We start from the raw sequence: 21,566 nt of genomic DNA, 5'->3' as shown, positions 1-21,566 counted from the left end.
CGCGGGCAAGGAACCCAGGGTCCCAGTGTATAGGCACCGGCTCCGAGGACTTGGCGACCTGGGAGGGCGCCGGTTCGCGCGCCTTCCCGGCGGCTTGCGCGGCCCTCGCCTCGGGTTTTCGGACGTGCGGCCTGGGGAGCAGTCGGACCGGGAAGGAGGCGCCCCCCGGGGTCCCTACCTGCTCCGCCAGGGGTCCGGGGCAGCGCGCTGCCAGAGTCCCTGCTGCCCGCCTCCCGCGCCGTAAGGCTCCCGCCGCCCGACCTGCAGGGCCCGCTGTCCTGCCGCGCCGGCCCCTCCTCCGCCCGCCCCGCCCCGCCCCGCGCCGGACACCCCGCCCCGAGAAGGCGGCCCGGCGAGCGGGCGCCGAGGGAGGCTGGTGGCATGGGGGAGCCGCCGCCGCGGCCACAAGCACGGTTACCCCTAGTGAGCCCCGGCGCCGCTCGGAGCGCGGGGAACCGCGGGAGCCTAGGGGGGTTACTCGGGGCGTGACACCGAGCGGAGGGCGTGGCTCGGGCTGCGCCGCCTGGACGCGCGGCGAGAGGCGAGGGGAGCGGGCGGCGGCGCCGGGGGCCGCGGGCGGGCCGGGCCGAGCGCCGAGGGCGCACCTGGCGGCGGCGCGGCCCGGCCGGACTGCCGGAGCAGGCGCGGCGGCGGCGCTGGTGGCGAGGATGTCGCAGCCGCCGCTGCTCCCCGCCTCGGCGGAGACTCGGAAATTCACCCGGGCGCTGAGTAAGCCGGGCACGGCGGCCGAGCTGCGGCAGAGCGTGTCGGAGGTGGTGCGCGGCTCGGTGCTCCTGGTGAGTGCGGGACCACGGAGGGAGGGAGGGAGGGAGGGAGGCGGGCGGGAGGGCGGGCGGCCACCTCCTTCACGCTCTTCTAAGTCGGCGGGGCGGAGGCGGAGCCGCCGACCCTACTGGGTCTGCAGGATTAAGAGGTGGTAAAGGAGGGGGGTGTTGGACAGGGGAGAAGAGAAGGTCCTGGAGGGGCAGCAGCTCCCAGACCCCCGCCCTGCGTCTAGGGGGTCTTCTCCCCACTGCTGCCCCTTCCCTCCGGGGAAATTTCCTGGGAGTGAGATCGCCATCTCCCTCCTCCCCCCTCCCCCCCAACTTTACGTCCCTCTGCCGACTGAGAAATTACTCTCTCCCCCTCCCTCCCTCCCACATCCCCCTAGTCCTCCCTTATTCTGGAGGGGCTTGGCACCTGTGGCCTGGAGGGGCGCAGGGGAGTGGAGGTGGGGGCTTCCTTTTCCAGTCCGCAACCCAGGGTGGGACGTGGCCCTGCGGACCCTTTGGGTGGGCTGAGCTCCAGAAGGGAAGGGGTTCCGCATTCTCTCCTCCACTCCCTCCCCCTGGCCGGCATCCTGAGATTTGGCCGCCTCTTATCAAGGGTTAAGGGTCTTGATAGGAATCCCCGGTCACTTCAGCATGGGTGCAAATTGCTACGAAGTTTGGGGATTTGGAGCAAGCAGACCGGTGATTAATTTGGTCGTAGCAGAAAGTCTTTTGAGAATAGGCCTCTGGGTGTGAGGAAGATGAAGTTTTAAATCAGCTTTTCCACTGCCAGGGCTGGTCCTGCCGTATTTGGAAACGCAGTACACCCCATCAGTTGGAAGGTGCGGCAGAGGAGCGATGTTTGAGCAGCTGCGTGCTCTCCTGGGTAGCTGGAAACTTTTAGCAGCTCCTTGCGTTGGCGCTGGCATTTGTTTTCTTGAAAGGGGCTTGTTTGTGGGTGGGTGACTTGTGTTTGTTGGAACGATCCAAGAAGATGGTCCTTGGAAGTGATTCTCTGGGCTTTGTGGAGCTGTGTGTGGGTTATTGTTGGGGTGGAGTGCTGGGTCCCTTAACACAGGGCTTGGCTCATCTTTTCGGTGGCAGATAGATGCCCTTTCTGGTCAGACACGGAATGACATGAATGATGGTTGTGGAGATTGGAGACAAAGCTTCACTGATTTCCATAGCTAGTCTGCTCAGTTTGATTTTTCTCTCAATTGCTCTGACAGCTCCCTCTAGATTCCTCAAACTCCAGTTTGTTCAGTAATAAGGGATTTTATTTTTCTCTTTTTACTGAAGTTGATCATTTGATGGTAAGGAGTAGAGCAGGAGTTGAGAGTAGACCAAAACCTGGGATCTCTTCCGTAACTTCAGTTGCTTTGGCCTCAGTAGTATATCCTGTATCTTCCTGACTTTTGCCAGTGTGTGTTTGTTAAGGAGAAAGCCCGCAAACATCTGTGGCATCTTTTTTGTTCTGGAAGGAAACTTAGTTCTTTTAACTGGGGGCACTGTCCTCATTACAGATTTGAGGCAAAAGAAGAGTAAATAAAATCATGATTTCCAAAGTGCGGACAGACCCGGCCTGAAAAGGAGGTACTAGTTTGATAAGCCATTAGGCTGAGCACAGCACTGCTCATTACTCATGTGCAACAGTCCTTGAATTCAGAAGCCCTTCCTGTTGGAGGCTGGCCTACTGATACTGACCTAGTAGTGTCCATTCCCATGTGCAACATACTGCTGCTGTGTTCTACCTCATGACACTTGAATAGTACATCTATTTTCCCTATTCACCCTTAAGCATGAACAGCCAGACGTTTGGCTGGTGTCTCAACTCTTAGTGTTGTCTGTCTGTGATCACTTGTCTGATGAAACTTGTGATGAAGCAAACACAAAATGCCGGAAAGTAGGTGGGTCTCCTTGGGCCTTTGAAAGGCTCCCCTGCTGAATGGGAAATACACTGCAGTGATTCTGCATTGCAGATGGAGGAATTTGCAATAGCTTACAGATACTAAAAACTACCCATCATCCTCACCCCCCTCACCTCCTGCCAGGTACTCTGCCAGCGCCTGCTGTTTCTTGCTGCTCCCCAGTGTCTGCCAGGAAGCCACAGCAGGTGCACCTGCCTCGGCTTTGTTCTAGGAGCATCTAAGAAGGTACCCCTGATCCCTGCAGGAGACAGAGCAGCAACCAAGCCGGGGTTTGGAATTCCATGGTCCACCGATCCATGCTTGGATGGAAGTAGTACTCTGCTCTGTTTTTGACAGCTTGGGTCAGCGCTAATACAATGCCTACAGCATAGTAAACACACAGTAAATATCTCTTAACTAGCTGACTGACGTAGCAATTCTGTCGATGGACTAAAAGAAAAACGAACAGGGTATGGCTTTAACTAGCTCTTCTCATGTTTCTAGTATTGATGAGTGGCTTTTAGTGAGATCAGAAACAACAGAATTAAATAGTTCAGTGGGTAGTAAAGGCTGCCATTTAAAAAACAAGCTTTAAAGTGTAAAAGTAAGGTGTACTCATAAATTTTTTGTTGTTTGTTAGGTTCATTTTTCATAAGCTCAGGTGTGTGGGCCTTTAAAAATGATAGTGTATTAATTTGTTTGAAAACCTTGAAAAAAATACAAAAAAGCAGAGAGAATAGCATCACGAACCTTCATAATCCATCACCCAGACTCAGTAATTATCAAGATTTTGCTAAACTTGCTTTAACTGTCCCCTTTTCCCCCTCGTTTTTTGGTGTGATTGCCACGCCTCCCGTCGTTTCACCCCTACATAATACCCAGTGTGTATTATTAAAAATAGGGATGTTTTCTTACTACAATGCCATTATGTTAACGTTTGCAATAATCTGTTGACATACTATTCAGATTTCCCAGCCTAAGAAACATCTTTTAATGGTAGTTTGTTCTAATCAGGATCCTAACAAGTTTTGCTGGCTTCTTCAAATGTGGTTTACTCTTTCATGAGCCTTAGAATTATTAATGACTGAGTGAACCCTCCCTGGGGTCAGGAGTCCTGAGTTTTAATCCTAGAGGTTTAGTAGTGCAGAGTGTGAGCTCTGAAGTCAGAGCACCTGGGTTGTAATTCCAGCTCTACCCCTTACCAGCTGTGCAGTCTTAGGCATATAGCTTAGCCCTGCTGTGCCTCGGTTTCCTCATCTGTAGAGATAGTAATCATACTTACTTTATATGGTTGTTGTGAGGATTAAATGAGCAATAGAAGTGAAGCTCTTAGATGGTGCCCAGCTGATATTCTGCCAGCTACTTAAGTCACCCTGGGCTGTCGCTTAACTTCTCTGAACCTCAGGGCTCCTGTTAAATGAGGAGCTGTACTAGATTGTTCTAGAGTCCCTTTCCTTACCAACAGGATTCGATTCTAAGATGCTTTTATAAGAGTAGCAGAGGTACTACTAGTAATATTCTTAACTGTAGGAAATGTAATTTATGATTTTGGGTAATGAAAGAAGAATCCTCACAATTCCAGAATTAGCTGTCCATGATTGAGAATAATCAGGAGGGCAGCACGTTCAAAATACATGTGAGCTCAGGAGAAAAACTAGAAATAATTCCCTGGTCAGGGTTGAGCTGCGATTGGTCCTTTCAGATGCATTAAAGATAGCATCATAATGACCTAGATCTAACGGAGTATACCACCCAAGGCCTAAAAATATTCTTTTTCTGAAAGGTTTGTGTAAATATTGGGACGGGGCGCTTTGCATGGGTTTGCTGGCTCGATTGCGCTTGGGTATTGATGCCCAAGTCATCTGGCTGCCGGCTTCCTTGCCGATCTTATCTCAGCGTACTCATCTTCAGGCTCTCCTTTGACATCAAGCCCCTGCTGGTGACACCATTGCACAGCCATCGGAGAGCCTGCAGTATGAAACGAAATGAAACCAAGTCAGGCCGTCACTAAATTTTCCTTTGTGTAACTGGAGGATGATGGACAGAGGTGTGGGGTGATAATCTCCCGGAGTGCATGCTTGAGGCCCTTCTCGCCCGCCCAGTTCAGTCCACACGAGATTCCAGTATGATCTGAGGTAACCTGAGACCCGAGGGGTGGTGTTCTTTGAAATCCTCAGGTAACGTAAAACCTCATTTTGGCTGTAATTTTAAATCAGATAGGATAGTAAATCGGTAACTGAACTGGCCTGAGCTTCACCTCACTGTCTTTCTCCACCCTCTGGTAGAGTCCTAACAACAGAAATGTCCCACAATACAGGAAGCAGGGTGGAGGCCCATCTCCAACTAGATAATCAACAACAGGTTCTATTTCTTTGGTTTCTGGTCCATTTGAATATTGGGAGACAGGAGGACATTAGTAATGCCTTGAATTTGAAAAGGGAAGAACGGAATTGTGAAGTCTTCATCCACATTTGTTGAGGGCCTGCTCTGTGCTAGGACTTTTTGCTGGATGCTGAGGACCTGCTGCTATGTTGGAGCAGGCCCTTGCCCTGAAGGGTTTATGGTCTAAACAGGTGGACAGGTCAGTCTTCAACAAACAGATAGCAGTACGCAGGAGCACATATAAAGGTTCAAATGCCTGGTTCAGACAACACATGAAGATGCAATAACAGAGAACTGATATACTTGGGAAAGGGTCTGTGAAGAATTGAACCTGGAAGATGTAATGATAAGGGAGACTTTTCTCCAGAGAAGAATGAGAGATAGAGATTGAGCACATGCTTAAAATGCCCGACTAGGCAAAGAAGGAGCAGAGCAGCTTGGGCAGAGGGGGGTAAGTTTTAGAAGGAAGGGAGAGAAGCTTTGAGAAATACAGTTGCTAATTTGGGGAACAATTTCAATGACTGGCTGAGAACACATCATAAATGCTTCTTAGATCTTCCCCTCAGTGTAATCTTGGGGGTAAATAATATGACAGTTTTGTGTCACACAAGCCTAAGGACCCAAAGAGAAGTCTGTGACCCAGAACAGACAACAGGCCTCTGTGTGTGTCAACCTTTAGGGTGCATGTGAGCAGTAGTCAAACATGGTGGGTACACCATTGAGTAAATGATATTGCAAAAAAAGTATTGGGGTCCCACCTTATACAGTAAGTCCCCTACATACGAACCTTCAAGTTGTGAAGTTTCAAAGATGTGAACCATGCCCCTGTATCCCAGCTGTTGTACTGTACTACTGTACTTTTCAAGGTACTGTACTGTAAGATTAAAAATGTTTTCTTTATTTTTTGTGTTTTTTTAATGTATTTTTTGTGTGAAAACTATTATAAACCTGTTACAGTACAGTACTATATAGCCGATTGTGTTAGTTGGGTACCTAAGCTAACTTTGTTGGACTTAGGAACAAATTGGACTTAAGAACACACTCTTGGAATGGAACTCGTTTGTATATAGGGGGCTTGTGTCACTGAAATAAGTGATAACTAAATGTAAGAGTCACATGTAAAATAAATCAAAGAAACAGCATAAAACATGGGTGAATAATCATGTAAGGGTGGAGAGGAATTTTTTTAAAGCATGAAAGTAAAGGAAAATAGCAGTTTGGCCTGGGCTTGGAAGGTGAACCGGGGCCTTGCCATTGATGAGCTGAGGACTTTGATGAGGTTTATTCACCTAAGCCTCAGTTTGCTCATCTGAGAATTGGGATTGTTAGGTATCATCATCTTAGGGCATTCTTAAAATAAAGATTAAATAATTTAATATATGTAAAGATCTTTAATACTAAGTGCTTAACAAAGGTAAGCTTGTATTATGATAATAAAAGATTGCTTGTCTTGACTAAATATATCTGGAGCCAGCATTTATTAAGCACTTACTGTGTCCTAGGATATGTGTTAGGGCTTTACATGGGAGGTCAAGTCACCTCAAGGTCAGAAGCCTATAAGTGGGGGATCTGTGTCTTGAACCTGGGCACTGTGGCTTCAGACCATGTGTTCCTACTCACCACTCTGCCGTCTGCCTCCCCATGCAAACTCAAACCTCTGTTCTGTATGTTACAAGTACCACAAATTTAAAAGTCAAATAGTAAGCTTAGGAACAGTATTTGTCTTCTCTATAAATCTATATCTCTGTCATAGTGTTAAGTTTAAAAAAATATATTGAGAGTTCTTACGAATCAATTAAAAAAAGAAAAATACTCCAGAAGAAAAATGGGCAAGGACATTAATAGGTAATTCCTCAAAGAAAGGAATACAGTTAGCCAATAAAGAACAGAAGAAAAAAATGTTCAGCCTTGCTAACAATTAAAGAAACATTAATTACAACAGGGTGCCATTTTGCTTGATAAATTTGCAAATTTGCAGAGATAGAAAAGGTTTTGCACGGATGGGGTGAGCTGGGCACTTTTGTTTGCAGGGCTTCCTCATCCCACAATTCCAGGGGCCCCATTCGCATGGCATTTTATGAGAATTGTGTCGCCTGGGTTTTGTAACATGCATGGTATAACTTCTTGAGCTGGGCGGTATGTATCAAGAACTTTAACATGCTTCCGTTCTTTGGCGCAGTACTTACAATTATAGGAATTCCCCCTAAGGACTAAACTGAAATGTACATAAAAGACAGTGTCTGAAGTCACAGTGCTGATGGTTCAAGGCAGAAAATGTAAAATACTGACCAACTGCAAACTATCTAAAGGTCTTAACAGTAGTGTAAATGAATTGTGGGGTTGGATTGTTTATGATGCCATTAAGTTTAGTTTTAGAAGAATAATGACTTGAGAAAATTCTTCCATTATAGTGTTGGGAGGGAGGTAGTGAGGCCTGCGGTTAAGTTTGGGGGCCTGGGTTCTGTTACCACTTTAATACTAACCACTATGTGACCTTGGGTTGTGCCCCTGCAGCCTGGCTTCTGCCTTTAGTGTGGGGTAGCCTCTCCGTCCTCACCCCTTCAACTTGTCTTCTGCAGCATTTGTTACCACGCAGCACCCCTCTCCCCTTCTCTGGTTCTCCTCCTGCTCCTCTGTTCCCTTGCTTCACTCACCACCCTTCCGAAAGAGTCCCTTCTCCACCTTTGGCTCATAACATTTAATCTCTTCCCTTCACTCTGCAGGGAGCTGCATACCTTCATTGCAATTTCTGAATCATTATCTCAGTTTTGATTTTTTCCCCCAGCTCAGACCTGCTTTTCTGCTAACTTACCTGACGTGTACTTGGCTGTCCTACCAGTCCTTTAAGTTTAGCATCTATGAAACATAAACAGTCACTTTTCATCCCAAAGCAGCCGTCCTTTTTGCATACTTGTTTTCTGAAGTGAGAGCCATCGTTGCATGGTCACCAACTCTGAAATCTCTAATTCCTCCTTATTTCTCCCTCACGCTGCCTCTCCATTGAGGGTGGCTGGGGACCACGTTGTCCACATTCTGGCACCTGGGTTGATGGGACAGCCACTGTCTTGAATGTGGTGGGTTCTTTTTTTTTTTGGCTGCGTTGGGTCTTCGTTGCTGCACGCGGGCTTTCTCTAGTTGCGGTGAGCAGGGGCTACTCTTCGATGAGGTGAGTGGGGGCTACCCTTCGTTGCGGTGCACGGGCTTCTCAGGTCTTCGTTGCTGCACGCGGGCTTTCTCTAGTTGCGGTGAGCAGGGGCTACTCTTCGATGAGGTGAGTGGGGGCTACCCTTCGTTGCGGTGCACGGGCTTCTCATTGCGGTGGCTTCTCTTGTTGCGGAGCATGGCCTCTAGGCGTGTGGGCTTCAGTAGTTGCAGCACGCAGTTTCAACAGTTGCAGCACGCAGGCTCAGTAGTTGTGGCTTGCAGGCTCTAGAGCGCAGGCTCAGTAGTTGTGGCGCATGGGCTTAGTTGCTCCGCGGCACATGGGATCTTCCTGGACCAGGGCTCGAACCCGTGTCCCCTGCATTAGCAGGCGGATTCTTAACCACTGCACCACCAGGGAAGCCCCACAATTTACATATTGATGTGTATGTACATTTGTTTCGCATCTGTTTCCCTCACTGGACTGTTGGTTCACCATGGTTTCCCCAGTACCTGGCACTTAGCAGGGGCTCGATATATATATATATTTTTAATTTTTATTGAAATATAGTTGATTTACAATGTTGTGTTAGTTTCAGGTGCACAGCAAAGTAATTCAGTGATATACATATATATATTCTTTTTCAGATTCTTCTCCGTTATAGGTTATTACAAGATATTAGATTTTTTTTTTTTGATGAATGAAAGACTCCTGAAGTCTCTACATCTGACACGTTTTATTTTTAAATCTTTTTTTGATTCCCCACTGCCCCTAATTTCTCTCCTCTGCACCCATGTCTATTTACTTCATTCTAGCCTATCTCCCTCTGCCAGATTAACTTTCCTAATGCACAGGCTCCATTATATCATTAGTTTCTCATTGCAACCTGATAGATTTGATGATGTTCATGTACATAAGAATGCATCACTTTGAGGCTGGCCCTTTGTCTGCTTTAGTTTAGAAAAAGCAAGTTGTCAGTAAATCTGTGTGATCTTTGCATAGGTTTTGAGAGCAGCTACGCATTTTAATACAAGTAATATTCATTTCCTTTTTTAGGACAGTTTCTTTTCACCAAATCTGTTGAACTCCAATGTGTAAAAGAACACAATGATCTAATTCTTATGTTCGGTATCTAGTAACTCATCTGAGAACAGAACAAAATAAAACAAAAATACAAATAATAAAAACGTGGAAGTGCTTTTCTATCACTTGAAGCATGAGTTTTGCAAATCATTAAGAAGTACTTAGATGGTGAAGTTTTTTCTGTTTCTTTTACATCTCTGTCACTTTTTCTTTTTCTCTGATGGACTCCTTACATGCAAATTGTTGGCAAGGAGACTGACTTACCTGATCAGAGCTCTGTAATGTCAAATGGTTGGTTGGAATCTCCCTGCCCCCTCACCACTTTCTTTGAAGTTGGCAGGAATAAATACAATCATGATAGTGCTTGGGTATGTCTACTTAGGGAGGCTGGCTGGGTGGGTGCATGTGCTGGAGATGTGCCCATTTATTTATTATAGATTAACATTTGTTGAATGTTAGTCTGAAAGTGAATCTGAAAGCAGATGTCATTGAACTGCCCACCATCTCCATTGACCCCAAGAAGTTTATTCTCAAACTCTGTGTACTTAGAGATTCACATACTGTATTTTCATACAGAAAATAAACGTTCTGTCATGTGGATATAGAAATGTTCTAAGGAAAGTTGTTTACCAAGATAAATTAAAAAATTATAAACAGCATATACAGATTGTTCACTTTTTAAAAAAGCATAAGCACTATTTTGTTGATGAAAAAGTTTTATGGTATTACAGATGCTGCAGTACAGTATGCTCTTGTTTCAGGAATAAGTTAAATATCAGATGTTTGGTCTCTGAATTCTAGAACTTAGAAAATACCGTGATGTAACCAAGTTTCTGTTAATAGGGGGATAGTTCTGTGAGGAGTAGCAGTAGGGATATAGTGGATAAGAACTTGAGCTTAGGAGACTCTAAACCCAGCTCTTCAGAGAAAGCTCTGCTTTCTCAGTCTCTTCACCCCAATAATGGACATCATAATAGCACTCATCCCATAGATGTTTGTGATGATTAAGTGAGAAGATGCATATAAAGCACTTAGAGTAGGGCCTGGCGCACAGTAAATACCCAGTAAGTACAAGCTTTTGTGATTTATGAGGGTGGCCTAAAGGAATATCATATAACTCTTAAAAGTGCTCCTTATGGGGGCTTCCCTGGTGGCGCAGTGGTTGAGAGTCCGCCTGCCGATGCAGGGGATACGGGTTCGTGCCCTGGTCCGGGAAGATCCCACATGCCGCGGAGCGGCTGGGCCCGTGAGCCATGGCTGCTGAGCCTGTGTGTCCGGAGCCTGTGCTCCACAAAGGGAGAGGCCACAACAGTGAGAGGCCCGCGTACCACACACACACACAAAAAAACAACAAAAAACAACAAAAGTGCTCCTTATGGAGGACTTATAATAGGGGAAAATTTTAATGTTGGGTGAAAAAGAAATAGTATGTGGAAGTATGTACGTCACAATTGTGTAAGAAATAACCTGTGTGTAAGAAAAATGTTGGAAATACGTGAAAAGGGAATATGATTTGTTCTCTATATACTCTAATATTTCCTAATTGTTTAACTTTCATAAGTGAATGGATAATAACCTATCAAGAAAAAAAACTAATATAGGAGGGACATTTTGGTGCTTCACGTAAGACACTCCAATTAGCCCTCTTTGAAAATTGTACATCTTAGTGCTTATACAGGTGTGCATCTTAATGTAAAATGTGTGTTCCTGGAATAAGATACACATGTGCATCTTGGTGGCAAAAATATTGTCAACAAGAGTCCTGCTTTGAATGCTCGGAGGAAGGAGGCCCAGGTGAAATAATGAAACGTTGCACTTGACGGTGTTATAAAATTCTTTCCAAAAAACATCTTGTGTGAGCCTCTGGAAAAATGTAGTCAGATAGACAGGGATAGTGAGGTTTTTGGTTTGTTTGTTTAAATTTCTGTTTTGATGAGGAAACTGAAGACCAGAGAAATCAAGTGACTCGCTTAAGGTCACCTGGCTCATAGTTAACACTTTTTTCTTGATAAGGTGGCAGGGTGTGTCAAAAAAGATAAAATTTTAAAATTTGAGTTTGTCAGAAACTTTTAAATGGTTAATTTGAATCATTACACGCCTTTGTGGAAAGTACCATGAATTCTCTGGGTTGGTAGAAATTTGTGACGTGGAAATGAAATCATACTGCTTTGGAGGTGAAAGATATCTCTAGAGGTCATCTGGTTCAGCTTCCTAATTTTACAGATGAGGAAGATAAGATCTACCATGATTAATCTGTTTGTCTATGGTCATACAGTTCTCGTTACAGACAAGAACGAAGAACAAAATCTGCAGTTTACTGGCTCTGATCCAATGTATTTTCACTGACCCCAGGAAATAATTGAATGTACTTTTGCATTTTATCAAGTATCTTTACATACTGTGGTAATCAGATAATATCAGATATGAAACATCTATTTGTACCATGGATCTCTTTCCTGCTTATGTATTTCATTAGTCCTAGGCCAGTTTGTAGGTGAAATTGACATTCATTTTTCCATAAGCCAAGAAATGAGTTCTTCATTTCTGTTTAAGGGATATTAGGAGGACAGAGAGAAAGAAATAAAAAGCAAGAATTATAAGACTAATCTACAAAAGATCTCAATAGAAACTTACTGAAGAAGGAAGAATTAATTTAGTAGTCAGATAATATTTTTTTAAGGGATATGAAATCATGGTTTTATGTGTACTTTGGTTAAAATAATTATGTGGCTTGAGGAGAAAACCTTCATGGGCCTATTAACCTAAAGTTCTTTAATGTAGAATAAACTCTGTTAATCTAGGTCATTTTACCCTTCAGCCTGCTTTGCCTTGGCTAAAATATTCAGCTGTAAATGGCAATTTGTTCAAATTGTATCATTACAAAAAGAGTTGTATTTCTAAGATTGTTTAGAGAATTTAATCTGTCATTCTAACTTATTGCTATTTTCTTAAGGAGAAAGCAGTTCCTATGGTGATAGCAGAGGTCCCATAATATTTATAGTATATTAAATTCGTTTATAAACCATTACGCTAGCTAGAATTTACAGGATATTTAATCTCTGAGGTTAGCTTTTTTTCTTCCCAGGATTTGAATATGTTCATTTAGCCATTTTAATTTCCTTTATTCTTTAAAGAAAATCTTCTGAGAGAATGTTAATTTTTTTTTTCCAGAAAATGAGAAATAGCTGCTGTTTTATCATTGTTTTTTTTAAATGGAAGAATGTGTACCCTACTGATTTCTTTGGAGTAGATTTTGTGAAAAACCAATTAAAGTATCAAACTTTTAAAGGGACTTAGAATTCAAAGCCACTTAAAACTGAGATGGGCAAAGATTCCTGACACAATGTTAATTTCTCCTGGAAGGATTAATATATCAGGCATAGTTGTTGGGGACTCCATAGGTGGTGGGATGGTGGTGATGGGCTCCTTTGGTGGATTTTGGGGAGGGGGGGTCCATTTGAGGAAAGGGGTTTCAGAATAGCTTCCAGAATTTGAGAGAATCACAGATGTTTTCTTCCATAGCTTCAGTTGTTGGAAATGATCAGAAAGAGTGCTGACTTCTTTCTTTACAACTTGGAGTCTTGGTGTCTTGGATATCCCCTACTCTGTGAAGCAAGCCCCATACCACTCTACCCCACAGTCTCCCAGCATATGCCAGTGAGCTGTACACTTGCTGTTATGAGACCTGGGTTCTACCTGTGATGCCTATCCCTTTGTGGTCTTGGCCTGGTGTCACCCGCACAATGTGGGGGGGACACTGACCAGCCTACAGTAGATTTAAGCTCCTCCTTTCGGGCCAGATTTTTTGTTTTGGAGCCTGGCCTAGTGCGGCCCTGGAGCTCATTTCCATCAAAGGTGACCTTTGGGAGGGGAGGGGCAGAGGCCAGATGGAGCCCAGGCTTCTGTGCTCCAGGCTTCCTCGTGATCTTCTTATCGGTCCAGGGTGTCTTGCCCTGGAGCCTCCTGAGGATTCTGTGTCCTCTTGTTTATCTTTTAGTCAGGATCTTAGCAGATCTTGAGGCGTTTTTTGAGTTCTTTTTTAAAAATTAATTAATTAATTTATTTATTTTTGGCTGTGTTGGGTCTTCATTTCTCTGTGAGGACTTTCTCTAGTTGCGGCAGCGGAGGCCACTCTTCATCGCGATGTGCAGGCCTCTCTCTATCACAGCCTCTCTAGTTGCGGAGCACAAGCTCCAGACGGCGCAGGCTCAGTAGTTGTGGCTCACGGGCCTAATTGCTCTGCAGCATGTGGAATCTTCCCAGACCAGGGCTCAAACCCGTGACCCCTGCATTGGCAGGCAGATTCTCAACCACTGTGCCACCAGGGAAGCCCTATTTTTTGAGTTCTTAACAGTGACATTAGTAGACAGAAATGTTGTGTTGTTACAATTTTTTAAGCTCTTGTGCTTAAAAACTTGTGTTCAGTAGATCCCCAGTTGTCACTGGTTGTTCATTTACTCAACAGACACTACAGGATAAACATTTGATTAAGACACAGACCTTGTCCTCAAAGACTGTGCAGTCTAGAGGGAAAAGGAGCACAGACAGGCCCCAGGGAGCCCTTGGGTTGGTGTTCCCCTTTGGGAGTCCTCTGCCTCTTGGCTGTTTTCGCACCCTGGAAGGAAGAAGGACGGTTGTGACCTGTTGCAGGTTGAGTTCCTAGGAAGGTGCTGAGAGTGAAGTCAGCTTTCTGGGAAGTAGAATGGTACTGGGACCTCAACTATTACACTGCTTTCCTGAGACCCAGGAAACATGAAGCTTGACCTGCGTGTTCATTGTAGGAGTAGTGACAGAATGTTTGTCTCATGAAGATATTGAGTAGAGATAGAGGAAACTCACATCAGTGATAAGAGTGCAATGGGAATTGTGGGTCAGGCTCAAAGGCACAGACTATAGAGCTAGAGAGGGAGCTATTAATATCCTAAAGAGTCCTAAAATTAAGATTTTAATCTTTGCACGAGTAATTTACTTTGCCAACTAGGGAGAACAGATTGGGCGTTTAAGAGATTTATTTCTCGTGACATCTAGAATATGTTCTGAGGTGCAAAGATCCCCAAATATGCAGGGATTTAGATCTTGATCGTGTCCTTATTTAGTCCTAGAAGCCATATGAAACTTATGTTAAATAATTCAGTGTGATAGTAACATATTAAACTTATGTTAAATAATATGGTAGTATATTATTGTAGTTATTTATATACTATGGTTGAGGGTTTAAGAACTGTAAAACCTCTGCTTTCTTCAGAACTGAAAATGAAACCAATTTTTGTGGGGCTCCAGATTAAAAATAATCTGAATTGATTGTGAGAACTGTGCATGAAAAGAAAATTCAGTTTTTTATGCAAAATTGTCAGTGACTTTAAGCTCCATGGAACAGAGATTTGCATGGTGCTGTTGCCTGGGTTTTTAGTGATTGTAAAAGATACTAAGCACGGGCACTTTTGGAAGCAAGGTGACATCCTGCTGATTGCAGTTAGGCTAATGATAGCATAACTGACACTAGAAAAGTACCCCTTATCAAGTGCAGAGGAACGTCTTTATTAATAAAATACTAAAATTCGTTCTTATGTAAGGGCACATTACTTGGTTTAGGCTTGATTTTTATTTAGTTTCATAGATTGATTTTTGCTTCCTACTTTTAAGGACGTATGTGGTTTATGTTAGTAAGCTCCTGGGAAGAGAAATGAGCAAGTATTTGATTGACAAATAAATACACATATTATAGATGCTTCCACATCTATGTCTCCACATTTCTGAATAGATTTTTAAAAATTAATTTTTTATTGAAGTATAGTTGATGTACAGTATTATATAAATAACAGGTGTACAATGTAGTTATTCACAATTTTTAAAGGTTATATTCCACTTACAGTTGTTATAAAATATTCGCTATATTCCCCGTGTTGTACAGGAATTGATTTTTTTTTTTTTTTTTTTTTTTTTTTTTTTTGCGGTACGGGGGCTTCTCACTGCCGTGTCCTCTTCCGTCCGTAGTTATTCACAATTTTTAAAGGTTATATTCCACTTACAGTTGTTATAAAATATTCGCTATATTCCCCGTGTTGTACAGGAATTGATTTTTTTTTTTTTTTTTTTTTTTTTTTTTTTTGCGGTACGCGGGCCTCTCACTGCCGTGGCCTCTCCCGTCGCGGAGGACAGGCTCCGGATGCGCAGGCTCAGCGGCCATGGCTCACGGGCCCAGGCGCTCCGCGGCATGCGGGACCCTCCCGGACCGGGGCACGAACCCGTGTCCCCTGCATCGGCAGGCGGACTCTCAACCACTGTGCCACCAGGGAAAACCCAGGAATTGATTTTTTTAAAAATATTTATTTATTTATTTGGCTGCACTGGGTCTCAGTTGGGGCGTGTGGGATCTAGTTCCCTGACCAGGGATTCACCTGGGCTGCCTGCGTTGGGAGCATGGAGTCTTAACCACTGGACTACCAGGGAAGTCCCAGGAATAGATTCTTTTTTAAAAATTAATTTATTTATTTATGGCTGTGGTGAGTCTTTGTTGCTGCACGCGGGCTTTCTCTAGTTGCAGCGAGTAGGGGCTGCTCTTCGTTGCGGTGCGCAGGCTTCTCCATGCAGTGGCTTATTGTTGCGGAGCACGGGCCCTAGAGTGAGCGGGCTGCAATAGTTGTGGCTCACGGGCTCAGTAGTGGTGGCTCACGGGCTCTAGAGGGCGCAGGCTCAGTAGTTATGGCGCACGGGCTTAGTTGCTCCGCGGTATGTGGGATCTTCCCAGACCAGGGATTGAACCCGTGTCCCCTGCGTTGGCAGGCGGATTTTTAACCACTGCACCACCAGGGATGTCCCCAGGAATAGATTTTTAATTTCACACATGCACCGAACTAATTGAACACATTTGTTGAGTCCCTACATGTGCCAAGTACTGTGCTAGGTGCTTGGGGGAAGCAGGATGAGTAAGACAGGTCCTTTCCTATCTTGCTGACAGATTAATAGGGAGGGAAATAAGCTTTATGCACATTTAAATCGAAGATTGGAAAGTTAAAAGTAACGTGTTAAAGGCTACTAAGGAAAAGAGAGTACCTCTAGTGGAGGGAATTAGAGAAAACTTACTGAAGATGGTGGCATTTTGAGCTGAAAGTAGATGTGAGAGATGACAACTGTTCTGACTAGAGGGGCCCTGTGACGAAGGCCCTGAGGAAGGAAATCTGGGGAACATGGTAGTTGAGCCTGGTGAGGTGTTGGGAGAGTTAGGGGCACACAGATCCTGGTCACCCAAGGAAGGAGGGGGCTGACAGAGGCCATGTCTGGAGTGTTGACTTTTTTCTTCATTTTGGGTTTTTGAGCTGGAAGGTGCCTGGATCAGAGCTTTGCCGAGGGACTGTGGTGACCATGACATTGGAGCCCAGTGGCTGGGGTGGGGATAGAGGCAGAGAACTGGGGTTTTAGATGTTACTTAGGAGACTTTACCATAATTTAGGCAAGAGGTAGAGGTCATGCGTAAGAAGAATTTTGGGATAAAGTCGCTAAGTATTTGAACCTGATTAGGTTAGGTTATTTATTCAGTAAATATTTACCAATAGTCTCTCCTCCTCCCACCCCAGGGTGAGCTTGGCACTCCCTGGCTGCGGGAGAGTGGGAAGCTGGAGGCATTAAATACAGCCTTACGTTTCAGGCTGAGACCAGGAAGGTGACGATACAGAAATCTGAGAACACCCACCCACCCATCTTACTCAGGCCTTGAAGGAAATGTAAATTTACCTGGTCTCCTGCTTTCGGATAAACTGGTGCAGACAGACGAGAATCTCATCTCCCACTATAAACCCCACCAGAGAAAGGAGTTAGCAGTGAGCTCTTAGGGGCCTTCATTTTTTAGAGAGTGGTTAGGGTAGAGCAGATAGCTTTAAAAACCACCCATCTAGTCCTTTTAAAAATACTCAGTCGTATCAGCGTATGCTAAACCAGGAGGTCCCGACCAAGCTGCTTTCTCTGCCACTGTGCCTTCAAGGCCGATAGTCTGACTTCATATCAGTTTTCTGGAATCACCTTTCTTCCCTCTTCTTTTAAGGAAAAATTAAAGAAGTCTTTAAAAATGGTAGGTTCATAAACAATTATTTAGAGAGAAGATAAATAATTAGGTAATTCATTTTGTTACCCTTTTTGTGTACATTTCTGTAATTTACTTGTTTTAGGCAAGAGAAGATAAATGACTGCTTCGTACAACGGGGCCCCAGTTCATTTTTGGACATGAGTTTCCTTAATATTTCCAGATACAAGCTAAGTCACTGCATGGATTGATAAATTATAGATGGAAAAGTGTTCTCAGTTTTCCTCCTCTTGGATTTCTTTGCTTCCTGTGACTGTAGATCTCTCCTTGAAATCCCATCTTCCTTTGATACTGTTGTTACTACCTGGCTGTTAATCAATATGGTGACAATGGTAATAATGATAACTATTTTTTCATGTCTTCGTTTGTCTCTCACTGCTTCCACTGTAGCCATACCCAAGAAGGATGAGTACCTGAAGTTTTCCTCCTTCTACCCTCCAGAGAGTTTAGCTGCTACCTCTATTTCAAAAACTCACCCTATATCTTAATTTCCGGCCTTAACCAAGACATTTTTGAGGGTCAGGAAAAAGCCAGTTGGTGAAGGGTTATGGTGAGAGAAAAATGAGGAGAATCAATGAGAATTTGCCCCAAATGGAAGATCTACAGGTCTTAGTTGGCGGCTCCAGAATAGAGAAGCACAGGAGGGAATGGAGACGTGAAGGTGTTGAACCTACCTTTCTTGTTGTGAGGCACAGCTACGCAATGTGAAATCCACTGACTGGAGTTTGTTTGTGAATTGTTTATCACTGGCCTATGATGAGATATGTGCAGAAATTGAGAATAAGTGTTTAGAAATCTTTAACAATTTGACGGGGCAACTTTAAGTCTGTTGAATCTACTAAAAATTGTGACATATCTTGCATGCCTTTGTCTTTTATTTCATTTGTTGTTATTATTATTTGGTATATTATAAAAGTGTTGGTCGCCAGTGGAATGGGGGAGTAAGAGCACCTTCACAGTAGTTTGAGAAGGCCTCTTGTAGGTTTGTGAAGATGGTGGTCGGGGATATTCCGTTTGCAGTGGTTGGTTTGGGCAGCAGGAATGAGGGACGACAGGCCGGGAGCAGGTGGGCGCTCCTCTTAGCAGCTGAGGAAAAGGGTTCCCTAGTGAGACGGAGTCCTGTGACGTCAAGGAGGTTTTGGGCTGAAGAATAGTGTTTAGGCACATGGCGTCCACACCCAGGTGAGGCCCAGCCCCAGCGTTTGGTAGAAGTGTGTATATTGCCCTGCCGGCAGGGGCTTCTCGGCTCGGGCTGTTGGACCATCATCGGTAGTGTCCTTTTGGTCTCACCAGACATGAATAGGGTATCACGTCTTTCCCTGTGCCCTAAGCTTGCTTTTCCTCTTTTATTTGTCCCTGTCCTTTCGTACCTTGACTCTGCCTAGATATACTGCACAGACCTTAATGGTGATTCTTCTCTTTTGTTTCCCAAATGCGTCTTTAAAATTCTTCTAACATGAAGAAGGATTCCTTCTGTTGGTAGTTTTCCTGGACCCCTTATTTTCTAAGCCGTGCACCTTTCCATAGGCCTTTTCCCAATTCTATCACTTGTCTGACAGTGGCTGCTTTTTCTTTCTGTGAAAGGTGGTGTCATGATAGGTGTCCAGCAGATATTAACACCAGCAGAGCAGATTCTGGCATCCTGGGCTGGCAACTTCCTAATTCTATCTTTTCCACCGAAGTGACAGGATATTAAACCACTGAACTGGTGCGCGGTCCTCGGCTGCCTGCCAACGGAATATTTGGGGAAAGAATGGACCAGCTTTTGTTTCTCTTGCCTTCTGGGTAGCCTTGGGGTGGATTCTGAGGGGATGTTTTCCCTTGCAGCTCTAACCCGTTTGGTATTGAGAAGGCAGGAAAGCGAGGTTTCCTGTTACGAGCAGTGAACAAAAAGCAAGCAGCGGATGGAGATATCCTGTTGGAGGAGGCTTGGGGTGTGAATGTCGACAAATGCCCCTCGTTCTTCCCGTGTCTTTAAGGAATACGAGGAGATGGGAAGGAAATCAGTCACTCTGCAGGCCAAGTCAAAATGGTTTTCCGTTTATTTATGGTGCTTAATAAGATTATAAGTGTGTGCTTTGTGATTTAAAAACTTGTCAGACACAGAGATCTTTAGCACATGACAAATTAGGAAAATGAAATAGTTTTTTGTTTCCCATGAGGTTGTTCTAAGTTTGCCTGGGAGGGGGCAGTGAACTGTACAAGTAAATGTAAACTCTATCCAAGTTTTATTTATTATTAAGTTTAAAGATCACCTAAAATGGCAAATTCTTGTTGAATTAGATTTATAAGAGGATGGTCTGGTATATGCTCTTAGGGGACCATGCCTTGGTACTTTTTAAAAAGAACTAACTTTTTCCTCTCTTACTACAAGAGCAATACATGTTTATTATAGGAAAATTAGACAACACGTACAGGCAACTGAACAGTACAGGAGTGGGCTGGAAAGACATAGAAATGGAAAATTAGAGCAGTGTGGTAAAGGAGAGAAAATCAGGTTCTTCTGGGAGCGGTGGGGGTGGGAAAGGGTCAGGGACGATCTCCCCAGCCACCACCCCAGGGAGGCTGTCTTGCATGCATGCCACACCTTCAGTGGTGACTTTATACCCTTTGAGGCTGGTGTCCCCACTCTACCACAAGTCTAGACCTGACTGAACATTCCAAGTTTGTTTGGGGCTGGAAAACTGTGTGATGACAAGTTGAAAGGCCAGTTAACTCACTGCGTTTCACATCTTGTCTGTCTAGGAGGAGGAGTGCTAGGCAAGGAGAATCTCTGAAAAGAGACAGATATATTAGCTAGTGAGCGAGTGGGGTGTGTGTGTGTGTGTGTGTGTGTGTGTGTGAATCTGAATCTTTGAGAACCTTGGCTGTAAGGGAGATAAAGAAAATATGAAAGAGTTGATGCAGAAGAGTAAAACAGTTTTTTTGAGGAGGGTAAGGGAGAAATGTACTATGGCCTCTGTCATCCTTCAATGTCTTCTTGACCTTCCCAGTTCCTCCATGTCTTGCCATATTGACAAGTATTTAGGTGTTCTATGGAATAAGTTTCGTTTCACTGTTGTATCTCAGTAAACACTTATAGAGCAGCTGTCAGCAGGTCATACTTTTAGTCAGATTTAACTTATAAGGATACTGAGAGACAGCCTTATAAGGTATGGGATTAAATTATCTTTTTTTTTTTAAAATCTGTGAAAACTTATTTACCATCAAATCTGCTAGCCATTTTATTATAGGTAATGTAGGATTAATATGTAAAGTGGAAAGTGTAGAGGATTGGACTGGATAATCTGTTGGTTTTGGTAACTTGTTTACTTAACAGATATTCATTGAGTCCTGTTACATACCAGCTGTTGGGCCAGAAGCTGGACTAGAACTGTAAATTAGATAGTTTATTGCAAGTCTTTGCAATAAACTTTGCAACCTCACAGACCTGCCAGTCTGGTCAGGACATAAATAGGTAACCAGGGGCTTTCCTGGTGGCGCAGTGGTTGAGAGTCCGCCTGCCGATGCAGGGGACACGGGTTTGTGCCCCGGTCCGGGAAGATCCCACATGCCACGGAACGGCTAGGCCCGTGAGCCATGGCCGCTGAGCCTGCGCGTCCGGAGCCTGTGCTCCGCAACGGGAGAGGCCACAACAGTGAGAGGCCTGTGTACCGCAAAAAAAAAAAATAAAAGGTAACCAGACAGTTCCAGTGTGGTGGGATAAGAGCTCCAAAAAGAGACCTGTGAGGTGTCATGTCATTACATGGTAGAGGCATCTTTTCTGGACCAAAGGGAGTGACATCTAGGTGGAGATCTGAAGGATAAAAAGAAATAAGCCAGATAAAGGGGGTATTTTATTTTAGTTATAGGAACAAGCATGTGCAAAAAGGCCTGGAGGCAAGAAAAAGCATGGTTTTTTTTTTTTTCTTTTAGTTTGGCATCCAGTAACTAAAAGCTGGTCAATATGGCCAAAGTCTTTAGTCTCTGATGGGAATGATGAGAGAGGGCTCTGAAGAGGTGAGCTGGGGCCCAACATGAAAGGCCTTCTTAGGCATGTTTAGAAGTAGAAACTTAGGAGTTCAGCAGAAATGAGGGGCAGAGGATCAATATAAAAAAATCAGTGGGGCTTCCCTGGTGGCGCAGTGGTTGAGAGTCCGCCTGCCGATGCAGGGGACACGGGTTCGTGCCCCGGTCCGGGAAGATCCCACATGCTGCGGAGTGGC

At 44.5% G+C, this 21,566-nt stretch overlaps 1 protein-coding gene across 17 annotated transcripts in view; it reads left to right on the top strand.

Annotated features, from left to right (window-relative positions):
* The first annotated feature begins 621 nt into the window (after positions 1-621).
* The window catches only part of DOCK9 (dedicator of cytokinesis 9), a 291,607-nt gene continuing 270,662 nt past the window's right edge, over positions 622-21,566 (top strand). For 8 of the 17 annotated variants that reach the window (XR_003682501.2, XM_028497257.2, XM_028497264.2 and 5 more), the window contains exon 1: positions 629-797. Coding sequence is in view for 15 of the 17 variants with exons in the window: in XM_028497257.2 (XP_028353058.1) it covers positions 669-797 (129 nt within the window). In the remaining 2 variants the exon portion in view is untranslated. Of the gene's footprint in view, positions 798-21,566 lie in introns of all 17 variants that reach the window. The other 9 variants (XM_024123202.2, XM_055089692.1, XM_055089690.1 and 6 more) reach the window with 3 other exon arrangements.

Source organism: Physeter macrocephalus, chromosome 13 (assembly GCF_002837175.3).
Source record: "Physeter macrocephalus isolate SW-GA chromosome 13, ASM283717v5, whole genome shotgun sequence".
NCBI lineage: Eukaryota > Metazoa > Chordata > Mammalia > Artiodactyla > Physeteridae > Physeter > Physeter macrocephalus.
The sequence above is the reverse complement of the archived record's forward strand: the minus strand, read 5'-3'. Positions and strand labels throughout refer to the sequence as shown.